Source organism: Astatotilapia calliptera, chromosome 15 (genome assembly GCF_900246225.1).
Source record: "Astatotilapia calliptera chromosome 15, fAstCal1.2, whole genome shotgun sequence".
Lineage (NCBI taxonomy): Eukaryota > Metazoa > Chordata > Actinopteri > Cichliformes > Cichlidae > Astatotilapia > Astatotilapia calliptera.
Genome location: NC_039316.1, coordinates 8,661,426 through 8,673,661, shown reverse-complemented (window position 1 = coordinate 8,673,661; position 12,236 = coordinate 8,661,426). Strand labels below are relative to the sequence as shown.

The 12,236-nt window shown below is 39.8% G+C and overlaps 1 protein-coding gene across 2 annotated transcripts in view; it reads left to right on the top strand.

Moving 5' to 3' along the window:
• The window catches only part of LOC113037226 (protein EFR3 homolog B), a 30,437-nt gene that overhangs the window by 11,687 nt on the left and 6,514 nt on the right, over nt 1-12,236 (top strand). For both annotated transcript variants that reach the window (XM_026194074.1, XM_026194073.1), the window contains exons 3-10: nt 881-1,008; nt 1,668-1,818; nt 5,739-5,860; nt 6,220-6,369; nt 9,181-9,315; nt 10,345-10,423; nt 10,892-11,027; nt 11,117-11,278. In XM_026194074.1, the coding sequence (XP_026049859.1) occupies nt 881-1,008; nt 1,668-1,818; nt 5,739-5,860; nt 6,220-6,369; nt 9,181-9,315; nt 10,345-10,423; nt 10,892-11,027; nt 11,117-11,278 (1,063 nt within the window). The remainder of the gene's footprint in view (nt 1-880; nt 1,009-1,667; nt 1,819-5,738; nt 5,861-6,219; nt 6,370-9,180; nt 9,316-10,344; nt 10,424-10,891; nt 11,028-11,116; nt 11,279-12,236) is intronic.

Here is a 12,236-nt window from a genome sequence, read left to right as displayed (position 1 = left end):
TGCAGCAGTCATTGAGTCAACCATGAACTATAGTATAGCAACTAAGTATTCTAGAGTCGAATATGAGGCCATATGTCTGACAGCTAAAGCTTGAATAAAACTGGGTCGTTCATCAGGACAATACTCTCAAGCACAGCAGCAAATCTGCAGCAGAATGGAGGAAAAGGAAAAGAATCAAGGTGTTGCAGTAGCCCAGTATAAGTTCAAAGCTCAACCTGATTGAAATGTTTTGATGGGACCATAACAGATCTGCGCTTTTATAAAGACAAGTGGGCCAAAGGTTGTCAGAGACTAAAAACAGTTGTGACTTTTAAAAGCTACAGAAATATGAGGTGTACTCTTTCTTTTTTGTAACACACCGCTCATGTCTTGTCCGGATGTGTAAAACCTTCAAATTTTATTTCATTCACTCCTTTCTTCTTTTTCTTTTTTTTTTCTTTGGTCTTGTCCGAATGTAAGTGAGATCTCAGAGGACTGTTGGTGTTTTTAGCTCTCTCTTCCCCCAGACCAAACTGAAGAGCAGTAAAGTAGGTCAAGGGGAAAAGTAGGAGTTAAAACCTGATGATCTAGTTATACTCATTGATTTGGGGTTTTTAGAAATGAATAGATTTATATTTGTCACTAAACACACACAGTTGCATTAGAGAAACATTTCTGGAACAACAATTTTATAAATTATTATCCCCATTGACACAAAAAAAGCTGTAAAAGTAAACCGAGCCAAAGCCTGTTAGTGAACATTAACCCATGTATGTAAATCCCATCGGACAATTTTTTTTTTTTTTTTTTTTTTTTTTTTTTTTTAAATTCTGGGTTAACTGATCCTTTGGATTATTGCAAAGTGTCCCACTTTTGCCGTCTCCCTCTGTCACCCACCTAGGATGGTCTGGTCAAGGCCAACATGGAAAAGCTGACATTCTACGCCTTGTCAGCTCCAGAGAAGCTGGACCGTATCGGAGCCTACCTGTCTGAGAGGCTGTCAAGGGATGTGGCTCGGCATAGATACGGGTGAGCTTCAACTGTAGTCTCTTAAACATTTGGTGTTTGTGCGTCTTTTGTGTTTATTCTTTGCCACATATCAGTTTATTTAAATCTAGCACAACTGAAGCTGTAACATAAAAATTCTGGGAAGATTTTGAGGTGGCTTGGCTGTTGGTAATAGGAAAAGTGGTGCTTGTAATATCCTTTCATCAAAGAGATTTGTTCTGATCTCTGCATAAGATCTGAGCTTATCAAAGCGCTTAAGACTGTGCTGTAAAAATCCTTCTTTGTATTCTGCGTGCGTGTTCTTGACCCTGTTTCCTCGTTACATTCGAAACTCACTGTCACTATCTTCGCAATATAACCAACAAGACATGGAGGAAAATGGGTCTGTTTTTAATAAAAAAGAACACGATTGGTTTGGGTTATGCGTTGTGATGTGTTTGTTCAGTCTGCACTTACTTTATATTCCAGTGAAGTTGTTTTTCTCTGAGCACCCTGCAATGATTCTCACAAATGCAAACAGCCTGTACAGATTATATTTACACTTGGCAGAGTCCAGCTGAATATGCTCAGTCTCCAGAGTTTGTCTGGGAAAGCTTATCTTATTTTGATTTCTTGCAGGCACAGATTACATTTATCTTCAGGGTTAAAGTGACTCTCTATTCTCTCTTTTGCCATTCCAGGTATGTGTGCATAGCCATGGAAGCCCTGGACCAGCTGCTGATGGCATGTCACTGCCAAAGCATCAACCTGTTTGTGGAGAGCTTTCTGAAGATGGTGCGCAAGCTTCTGGAGTCAGACAAACCCAGCCTGCAGATCCTAGGAACCAACTCAGTGAGTTTCCAGGATTTCACTATTGCATTATATCAGTTTGATGACTCCCATTGTTTATAATGAACCACCAAAAACAAACAAACAATCAAAAAAAGAAGACTGGTAGCTGCATTTCTCTGTCAATTTTGCTTTGTGGAAAAATAGGTTTGCATACTTGTCTTATATCTACAACAGAATTAAGTGCCTGTAGTATAAAATAGTAAAAGTATGGAAAACAAATCAAGGGGTGCAATGTTGCTGGATGTTAGTCCTTTCATTCAGATTATATTATTGGATTTTAAACATAGACACTTATTTAGTTGATTTACAATTTAATAATCAAGAAAACTTGCCTAGCTATAATGTGTTCTATCTTTTCAGACACAAGTCAGCTGTTTTAGTGATATAAATTTACAGAAATGCTCTCACACCCAAGCTGTTGGATGTTAATGTGTCTTAGTTTCTAAGCTTTCCTGCTGCAGCAAATACTGCCCATTTGAGTGGATTTAGAGGTATTATCTGAAATTGACAGGGTGCATTTACTTTCCTGACGTGATGGTAAAAGGCGAGAGATGTTAACCTTGAGAGAATACTGTGTTGAGAAAGATCAGAGCTCAGGGACGGAGTGGTAGGCAGAGAGAAGTGATGAGTATCTTCTGATGTGGGAAGCAGCTATCAGCACTGTCTGCTGGGTCAGGAGAGGACACGTAAAGGAAATCAGATTAGCTTTAGACTATACGGCCGATGCTCTGCAGTCATCTGTGCAGGCTGATGAGACATGCTAGCTTGTCGCTGTCATTCTGTCTTGCACACTTTTATAAACCCAAAACACAAATACAAAGCCTGACACACTCAGCAAGTAGAAGAAATTTATATATACACACAAAATAAAATTATATAATGTGTGTGTGTGTATGTAGAGCACATGCCTATGGGACAAAATCAGGCCCTTCTTAAAATTTAATCTGGCTGCCAGGTTGTAGCTGTGACCTGCATAGCCTTGTGCACATGACAAACTAAACAGACCTCCTCCGCACCCGCAAGTTAAAAAGCTGCATATGATAGAATGCTTAATGAAATGGAAAATTGAATCTAAAGACAGTTTCAAGTGAGGCCAGAGACTGAGTAGCTTACCTCTTTACTGAGTTTAAAAAGGCCCGTGTATTAATTTACCGTGAGACAATTTCTGTTACCAAATAATATAATTTGCAATGTTATTTTATGTTTGAATTCACACACCAGCAAAGACATGAAGACACAGAACAGAACCTTCAAAAAGTCACTGAACTGAAAAGTGCTTTGAAACTCCTCCATGATATGTTTTGAGTGCAATCTCAAAGTGATGAGGCTTGAAAGGGAAGTCTAAACTGTATGGTGCAGGTAAACTGTGCAACAAAGATCTTTTCTTTGTTATTTTAATTAAACTTCCTATCCACCTGTCAAGCTGTGGTGTTCAGACCTGTGAACTAGGCTAGGTAAGACTTCCCGACATATGTGCAAAAACAAAATTAAAGTTTTATTGCATCAGGATGTATTTTGTTGTATTAAATGTGCTCAGTACTGCCAGTAGGTGTCAAATTCAGGCTTGTGAAATAGGTTGTTGTTAGTTGGCTGTATTGTACCGTTCTTATAGAGCCATAAAGCTACGTGCACACTCATCACACAAGGCTTTGTGACTTAGGCTACGTTCACACTGCAGGCGAAAGCGCATTAAATCCGATTTTTTGACCCTATGCGACCCATATCCGATCATGCTATGACAGTGTGAACGGCGCAAATCCGATATTTTCAAATCCGATCTGGGTCACTTTCGTATGTGGTACTGAATCCGATACATATCCGATGTTTTAGAAAGCGACTGCTGTTTGAACGGTCAGGTCGCATTAAATCCGCCTTTTACGTCACCGACACAAGACTGAAGCCAATTATCAGCGCCAGAGAAGCGCCCGAGAAGACATCGCGAACGCTTCCTGGCCATCCAGTGTAGATGTCAGTGAAACTGTTGGGAAGACAACGTAAACATTTTATTTGTACTGTATAATCTGCAGATTCTGACAGAAATCTACTGCTATCCTTTGAAGCACCGCTCCTCTCTTAAACGGCAATAAGGATCATTATTAGGTTATTTACATTATTATGTAAATAACAAAATAACTTAAAGCAAAAATTGGGAAACGTGAAGACCGAAGTCTTTATATTAAGGGCCATCAGTCAAACAATACTGTTGCTCTGGGTCTAAACAGAGCGCGTTGTGTGTGACATCTTCTTTTGCGCATGCGGGCCGCTTTGAGCGTTCACACTAGAGAGCGTTTGCTGTCGCATTTTATTTGTAGTGTGAACGAGCAGACAAAAAAATCGGATTTGATCAAAAAATCGGAATTGAGCATTAAGACCTGCAGTGTGAACGTAGCCTAAAGGCTGGTCAATTGTGGACATTCCTGGTTCTGGTTGCCTAGGTAACTATAATTTATTTACTACGAGGTCATATGTCACTCATTGGTAGCTGCTTCAGTCACTCCTCTGGGAATAAAAATGTTTATCTCTGTGCCCCCTTCTTTTCTCACACACACGCGCGCGCACACACACACACACACACACACACACACGCTTTGCATCTCCAGAGGTTGTTTTACCTGTAGTTGCTTGAAGTCGCCAAATGCCCTTGGCTTTCTGTGACGCCTCCAGTGTGGACATTGCTTGAGATCTTCAGTTGTTCATTCAAGACTATATTTCAGTACATAAATGACGCTATACCTCTGCATGGTATACTAAGCATGAGGGCCCCGAGCATGTAAAAGTTCCTGCCCTAGTTCTGTGTGAATCACACAGAAGTGACACCATGTGTACAAACTGTAAACTACATTGAATTGACATAAATTACACAAATATTAAGACCAGCCAAAACCATGAGCAGCTGCCATACAGCTTCTGACTGTCTTTGTGTGCACAGTGTAGCTCATCAGAAGCAGGTCAGAGTCAGAGAGAAATGAATTAAAAGGAAGATTAAAGAGGTTATTACAACAGGACTCAAACTTGGCCAGATATTGTTGCACTCTGTTTCTCTGACTAAAACCTTCACTAAACCTTGTACTCCTGAGAAATCTCTAACACAGCCCTGAGCACCAGACCTATTGATTGTGTCAGCCTGCTTTTATTTCTTTGGAATCTGTGATTGAGATGATGGAGGTTTTCTCTGTTTTCTATTGCCTCTGGTTTTGGACACTATGCTAAAATTCTATAACAAACTGAAAGCAATAAGAAGAGTTTCAGCATAGTTGATACATTAATACCTGGAAGCTGCCCATCATTACTGCCAGTAACACTGGGCAGCTTCCAGGAATCAACTGTGGCAGTAAATTGCTGCAGCAGCTGAGCGGCTTCACAGGAACTGTTATCGGCTCGCTTCATTTAATTTGAAGCGAGGATACTTCAAGGATACTTCATTAAATTTCAAAAACCACTCCATGCACTCATTCTCTACACAGGAAATGATTCAGCAAGGACGTCATTAGATGCTAATTTTCTACACTTCTGTGTTACTTTGCATGGCATAATTATGATTTTCTGTATTGACTTTTTATGATGTAATTCTTGATTCACATAGTATCATGATCTGGCTTGATTCTAAAGAAATTCACTTCATAATCTATTAATTGGAGAGTCGTGTGAAGCTAAATGTCAGCCTGTTTACTTGGTGACATTTTCTTGCCCAGTGGGAAAGCCTCCCTCTGCCCTGTGTTTTTCACTTTTAATCCTGTGTTAAGAGAGCTCTAGTTTGGCTTTAATTTAGCAGATATGCACCACTCAGATCTCAGGTTATTGGGCTTGGGCTTTTTAAGGAATGGGCATATTATTGTAAATCTTTTGGGCTGAAGTGTATCTGTATGCTATTAAAACTGGATGTCTTTTTCCCCCCCTGTCTTACCTTCTTCTGTCGTTAGTTTGTAAAATTTGCCAACATAGAAGAAGATACGCCATCGTACCACCGCAGTTATGACTTTTTCGTGTCCCGCTTCAGTGAGATGTGCCATTCAGGCTATGAGGACCCAGACATCCGCACCAAGTACGTAACAGAGACGCTCGACTGCAGTAGAGATGGAGTTGTTAAATAAGTGCTATTCTGAGTCTACATGGGTAGTGTTTATTTTTAGTTTTTATTCCTTTTTTGGACATTTTCTTTTGTACACTTAAAAAAAAAGAAAAGAAATGTTAAGTCATTGCTTTCTATTGCTGAAAATAGACTGTAAAATCGTTTGACAAATCAAATATAGCTTTGACATGGAAAAAAAAGAAAAGAATAAAAAACAGCAATTCAAACAACAAAGCTAGGTGCAAATATAATTTCCTAAATATGGTTACCTATTTATAGGCCGAGTAACCAGTCAGATGGTTTCTGTGTGCGTGTGTGATTGTTGCTGTAAGGATCCGCATGGCAGGTATCAAGGGTCTTCAGGGTGTGGTGAGAAAGACAGTCAATGATGAACTGCAGGCCAATATCTGGGACCCTCAGCACATGGACAAGATTGTCCCCTCTCTGCTTTTCAACCTGCAGAGTGGAGAGCGTACCGAGAGGTGAGTGAGTGCAAACAATAAAATGCAAATGTGGATTACATATGCAGCAGAGTAGATGTGCTCCATTAGCTTTTCAGTGTAACGTATTATATTAAACATTAACCATTAACCTCCTAGTACCTGGCGTCCACACATGTGGACATCACATTTTGGGTTATTTAGACCAAAATACTCAATTTTGCTCTACAAGGGCCTGATATCCACTTACGACGACATTATACTGCTATTGTTCTATCAAAATTTTAAACGAATATGTGGCTCTCATTTTTCTTAGAAACAAAAATTAGGTAAAAAAAATATCTGGTAATTCTTTGGGTCCTGATGAATGTAAAAACAATCAGCCCAAATATCAAAGAGAAATTAAAAATACATGCTGTGGTATAATAACTAAGATGAGGCTTTTCATAGTGCTTAACTGGACATGTGAACTTCAGTGTAAGCGTTTCATAAAAATCATCTGGTCCATACCACTTCTGAAAATTGAGTATATGCAACCTCAGATGAACAATAATATATGACATATTACAGTGTGCTATTGTTTATTTAATACATATTAAGCCAAAATGCAGAAGCATTGTGTGAAAAGCACCCTTATTGCTTCCATAACAGTTAAGAGGGTAAGTAGCAACTAGCTCCTGCTAATAAATTTGATTATTTGCTCATCAGTGAATTTGAGAACCTCTATAAAGGCAGTGGTTTTGGCAGTCTGCAGGACTGAAGCGTTTGGCCGAGAGGGGAAGTTTTTAGCAGTGATCTTAGGTAAGTAATTGCTGCCACCCATCAATAAGGCCATATCCAATCAATTTGAAGTCCATCCTTCCACAGTGAGAAAGATTATTCACAAGTGGAAAACATTGAGGACAGTGGCCAATCGTCCCAGCAGTGGACCTCCCACCAATTTATTCAGCCAAGCTCAGAAAATCTGCAAAAAAACCTAAAGCTTAAATGTTGAAGTTTATGACAGTGCGAGGGTTACCAGGAGAAAGTCTTTTCTGTCTAAGTTGCTCACAAAGGAGCTTAAACACACCATTTAACGTGTGGAGAGAAATTTGTTGAGTTAACAGCAGCTAGTGTTGACCTGCCTGCCTTGGATAACACAATCCAGATACACGATAGCCAACTGGTGTTGTTTGTCTCACATTAGGCCATATTTGTCCTGGCTGTCTAGCCAGCGATCACCCATGTCATTCATCATCACTGTCATCACCGACAGCTCTGTTTCCCCTTTTGGACATCTGGTAACCCACCCAGAGCAGCCAAGAACAAGGAAACCAAGACACGTGGTTCAGATTCCAAAGAGAAAAGGAGTGAATGTGAAAGGAGGAAAAAGCATGCACAGAAATATTGCAATGGGTGAAGAATTATAGCTCACAAACACAGAGGTAGAGGATGCCAGCAGCAGTCTGGAGTTTCTCTCTCTTGGTTGTATTACACATACTCAAATTCACTTTGACGTCAATGCCGAGATCTGAAAGTTAGGAAAGCAAAGAGGGAGGGCAGCAAAAAGAACATTGGGAGATCTGGTGAAGGATAGATAATGGAAATTAGAGTGATAGAAATGGGAGAGTTATTCAAAGACGGAGACAGACAGATTTATTGCAACAGGGAGTCACATTTCATTCTCAGCTTCTCTCTGCTCTGTGTGTTATCCCCCTGCTGTGCATCCTCATTTCCTCTCACACTGGGTCTAGCTTGTCATTACCCACAGCAATCAGTACAGAGCCTAATTACCTTACAGATGGTGGATTTTCAAATCACGTAAAGATCAGCTTTAGTCAACCTTCTGACAGCTGGGACTGGGAAAGTTTATTGATGCAGATGACAGAAGCTCTCTGGACTTTGTTTTGTGTTTAAACTTCAAGAACACATGAGGATTGTAATGTATGTAGTTGCCTAAAAAAAACAGAAGCTTGTTGTTCATCTGAGGTATTTTTCACATAGACTCATAAACAGCACATCTGAGATCAGGTAGCTATAGCTAAGTTCGCTTTTTCAAATACTGGTGATGCAAATTTGTCCTCACAGCAGATGTTTACTTGAGAGAGATTGCGCGGGATGAAACAACCTTTTTCTGCCACAATGCTTTGTAACCACTGAACAAATAAAGAAACTTTAAACAGCATGATTTTTTTTTTTCTGCAGCTGACAGAAAATATCACTGAAAAACCTCACTGACATCAGCTTGTGTGCTCTTGCTAGTTTAGTGTGTTTTACTTTATTTAATTTTTTTTAAAATTTTGCGTATTTTAGTTTTGAATACAAAAGATGGGGCAGGAACTCACATTTGCTCCACGGAAACAGCAGGCAAGATGAAAGAGTTAGGCTTTGAATAAATAATGTCATCATTGGTGGACTACCCGAGGCTAGTCAAGACCAAGATGGAGCTATGGCGGATGTTTTTAACTATACATGAGAATGAAAAAGGGCTGGACACGAGAGCGAGAGACCACACGATTGACATGAAACGTTTGCGTGTACAAATTTGGACACAGTACGTAAATGCGTCAAACTGCAGACAAACTGCAGACAAACTGCAGAGGGTAAAGTCAGCTCAGAAGCACAGCTGCAGAGATTCAGCCGTACAGACTGTGTTTGTGTAAGAAATAGAGCATTTGTTGAAATGTTATTATATTAAGTTAATTTCAGTGCCTTGCCTGTTCTCTGTTCTCTCTCTCTGTCTGCACCCTCCCAATTTGCCTTCCTCTGCCTCTCTCTGCTCGTCTCCTCCCTGCTTTCCCCCCCCCCACCCCCCCCCCCCCCCCCCCCACTCCTCTCCTTTTCTGCTTCCTCACCCTCATCGCTCCCTGCCAGCCGCTCTCCCTCTCCGCTGCAGGCATCAGAGAAGGAGAAGGAAAGCCCGGTGGAGCTGACGGAGCGCTGCTTCAGGGAGCTGCTTGGACGAGCCGCCTATGGCAACATCAAGAATGCCGTCACGCCCGTGCTGATGTGAGACAACCAAACAGTCGTATTCATAAGAAATAGCCTCTGTTTGTGATGTGTTCCTGCATGCGGTCGTGTGGTTTGTTTGTTTTTTTGTTTTTTTTAAACATAGTGAGTAAACTTGAAGACAACGCTGCATGTCAGGCGCATCTTAATCTTTACACTAATGGGCACGTGGGGCTGTGACAAGGTCAATGCAAGGTTATGGAGTTGTTCTTGAATTGTGACTGCATGGTTTGCAGATGGGACATTTAAATTCTATATTACTGCATTTATTTTTGCAAGACGTGATCTTATTTAAGTTTTTCTTTTTTGTTCTACCAATACATTTCTGATTTTTTTTTTTTTTTTTTGTATTTGAATTTATCCATCTTGGTTGTTCCTCCTGAAATTAAGTATTTTATCTGTCTTAGCCTTTTCCTGTCCCCACATTTGCCCATGTGCGGGGGCTGTGCAGGGGTGTTTTGGAAGTTGTGGCTGACCTTTTAGTTGGCAGGTACATAAGTTAATAGATTGGATATAACAGTATGAATATTTCAGGCCCTTGCAAATAGAGGTAAATGTTGACTACATTATGGGTTTTAAAAATGCCCAGTTTTAGGTACTTTGTAGTGCCTCAATGCCTTTTTCTTCATTTCTGTTCCCATGTCCTACACACATTTTCCTTGCACACTTATATTTTACATTTATATTGTTAAGCAAATCCGTTTTAAATTATCTGTCAATTTTAGTCTCAGCAGTCGTGTGCTCAGCTTAATTGCACATTTTCCACATTCTATCAATGTCAGATTGAGAGAATGTTTTTAAGTATTTAATTACTTACTGTAAAGCAAACCGTATGTCATAGTAAGTATTTATCTGTGCACTACTAACTCCTATTTTCAGTTTTACATTCATTCTTAAACCCAGACATGATGTATGCTGTCTGGACTAAATGCGGTCTTTATGCCTTACTGCTCTCCATCATCCCTACTGCTGTGTTATTACATCCTGTGTATCCAACCTGTTTCTCTTCCTCTGTTCATAACCCCACAGGCACTTAGATAACCACTCTCTATGGGAGGGAAAGACCTTTGCAGTGCGTTGCTTCAAGATCATAATGTACTCCATTCAGGTGAGTGATACACTGCCATGATATCCTTCACAGCCTTACCCTTGCCTCTTTTCTCTGTCTCACACTCTGCTGACTTCATTACTAGGTTGAAATGGAATATGGAAAACTTTTGTATGAATTTTTGACCACCATGTTTTTTTTTTTATCTTTGCAAGTGGTTATTGCACATTTTAGTGGTGCAAAGAAGAAATGTGCTTCAATATTCATGAAGTTCTCACTGATTTCAATTTGGGCTTCAGCCTATTTGCTCACAGCTGTGGTTCATTTTGGGCCTGAATGAAAAATGCAAAAGGAGTAATGCACTTTATCACCAATATCCAGTTTTTAGTTTGCCATTTAATTAAGCGTATTACTTCAATACAACAGTTTTCTGTCACTTTCTCTCTCACTCTTTTTTTCTTTTCTGTATTTTTCTTTTTTTCAAGACAGGTCAATAATTTCCTCGGTTTTTTGTTGTTTTTCTTTCAGTCCCAGCACTCACACTTGGTAATCCAGCAACTTCTCGGTCACCTGGATGCGAACAGCAAGAATTCAGCCACGGTGCGAGCTGGGATAGTGGAAGTCTTGCTGGAAGCAGCTGCCATTGCAGCCAGTGGTTCTGTAGGTAAGTTGCAATCCTCCAAGGTCATGTAAAGTCATAAACACATAGAGATGTGAATGTTTTTTTTTTAACTATAAACTGTGTATTTGCAGGTCCCACAGTGCTAGAGGTGTTCAACACCCTGCTGCGGCAACTTCGTCTGAGTGTAGACTACGAGCTAACCGGCTCATATGACGGCAGCACCAACATCGGCACTAAGATCATCAAAGCTCATGAGGAGAGGCAGCTGCAGGAGGCTGTAATCAGGACCATTGGTGAGTCTGAGTGCTTTGTATTTGTTAGTGAGGGAGTGTTTAGTAGATGTATGTGCAAGTAGTAATTGTTATTACTAGGTATGTGTGTGACTATATGTGTGTGGATTGCTGCAGATGCTATTTGGCAACAGAATATTAGTTGGTTATATTATTATTCAACTAGTATGTTCCCATGCTCCAGCATGGTTTGGCCTGTTTTTGCTGTTAGTAAATGATAGGATGCTTTTATAGTGCGTTGTGTGTAGGTGCATTAAAGCAAAAAAACAAAAAAATCACAGCTCATTTTAGCCTGTGGTTGCATGGTTGCCAGGCAACCTTATAGCGTCATAATATATCACGCATAGTTTCTGGATATAAACTACATGTTACTGCTGTAAAATAAAAATGATGTAATACTTTTAAAAGTTGTTACAGGAGCATAAATGCTAAGAATTGGTAGGTGGTTGGTTGGTAGGTAGAAAATATCTGGTACACATAAGAACCTTCAGGGGCCTGAAATATATCTGTAAGCTGACCCTAGCACTGCTGACATTAGCAAACAATCAATCAACAATCAAAATACTTTAATAATCCCTAAGAAAAGTATGTAAAGATATCCACATGATTGAAAAGAAAGCTATTAAAACAGGCGAACACTCTTAAGTACAAAGTAAAGGACAAAGAAATAAGTAAGAAAAAAATTAAAGTAAAGAGAACAAACAGGAGCAACTGAAACAGGCTGCATGCTGGTTGATGCATGCTCACTGAGTTTCAAATAATCTGATATTGTGTGCATGGATTGTTCTGGTTGGCTACCCGTTTCAGTGACATGTAGAGTGCTTCTCAATTATTGGAGTGACTAACAGTTTCAAATGGTGTTTAAATTACCTACGTAATATTTGTGTAGGCAGTGTTTAATGTCGCCTATTTAATTAAACTCACTTTGATCTCTTCTGAGTGTTTTCCTATATCCAGGCTA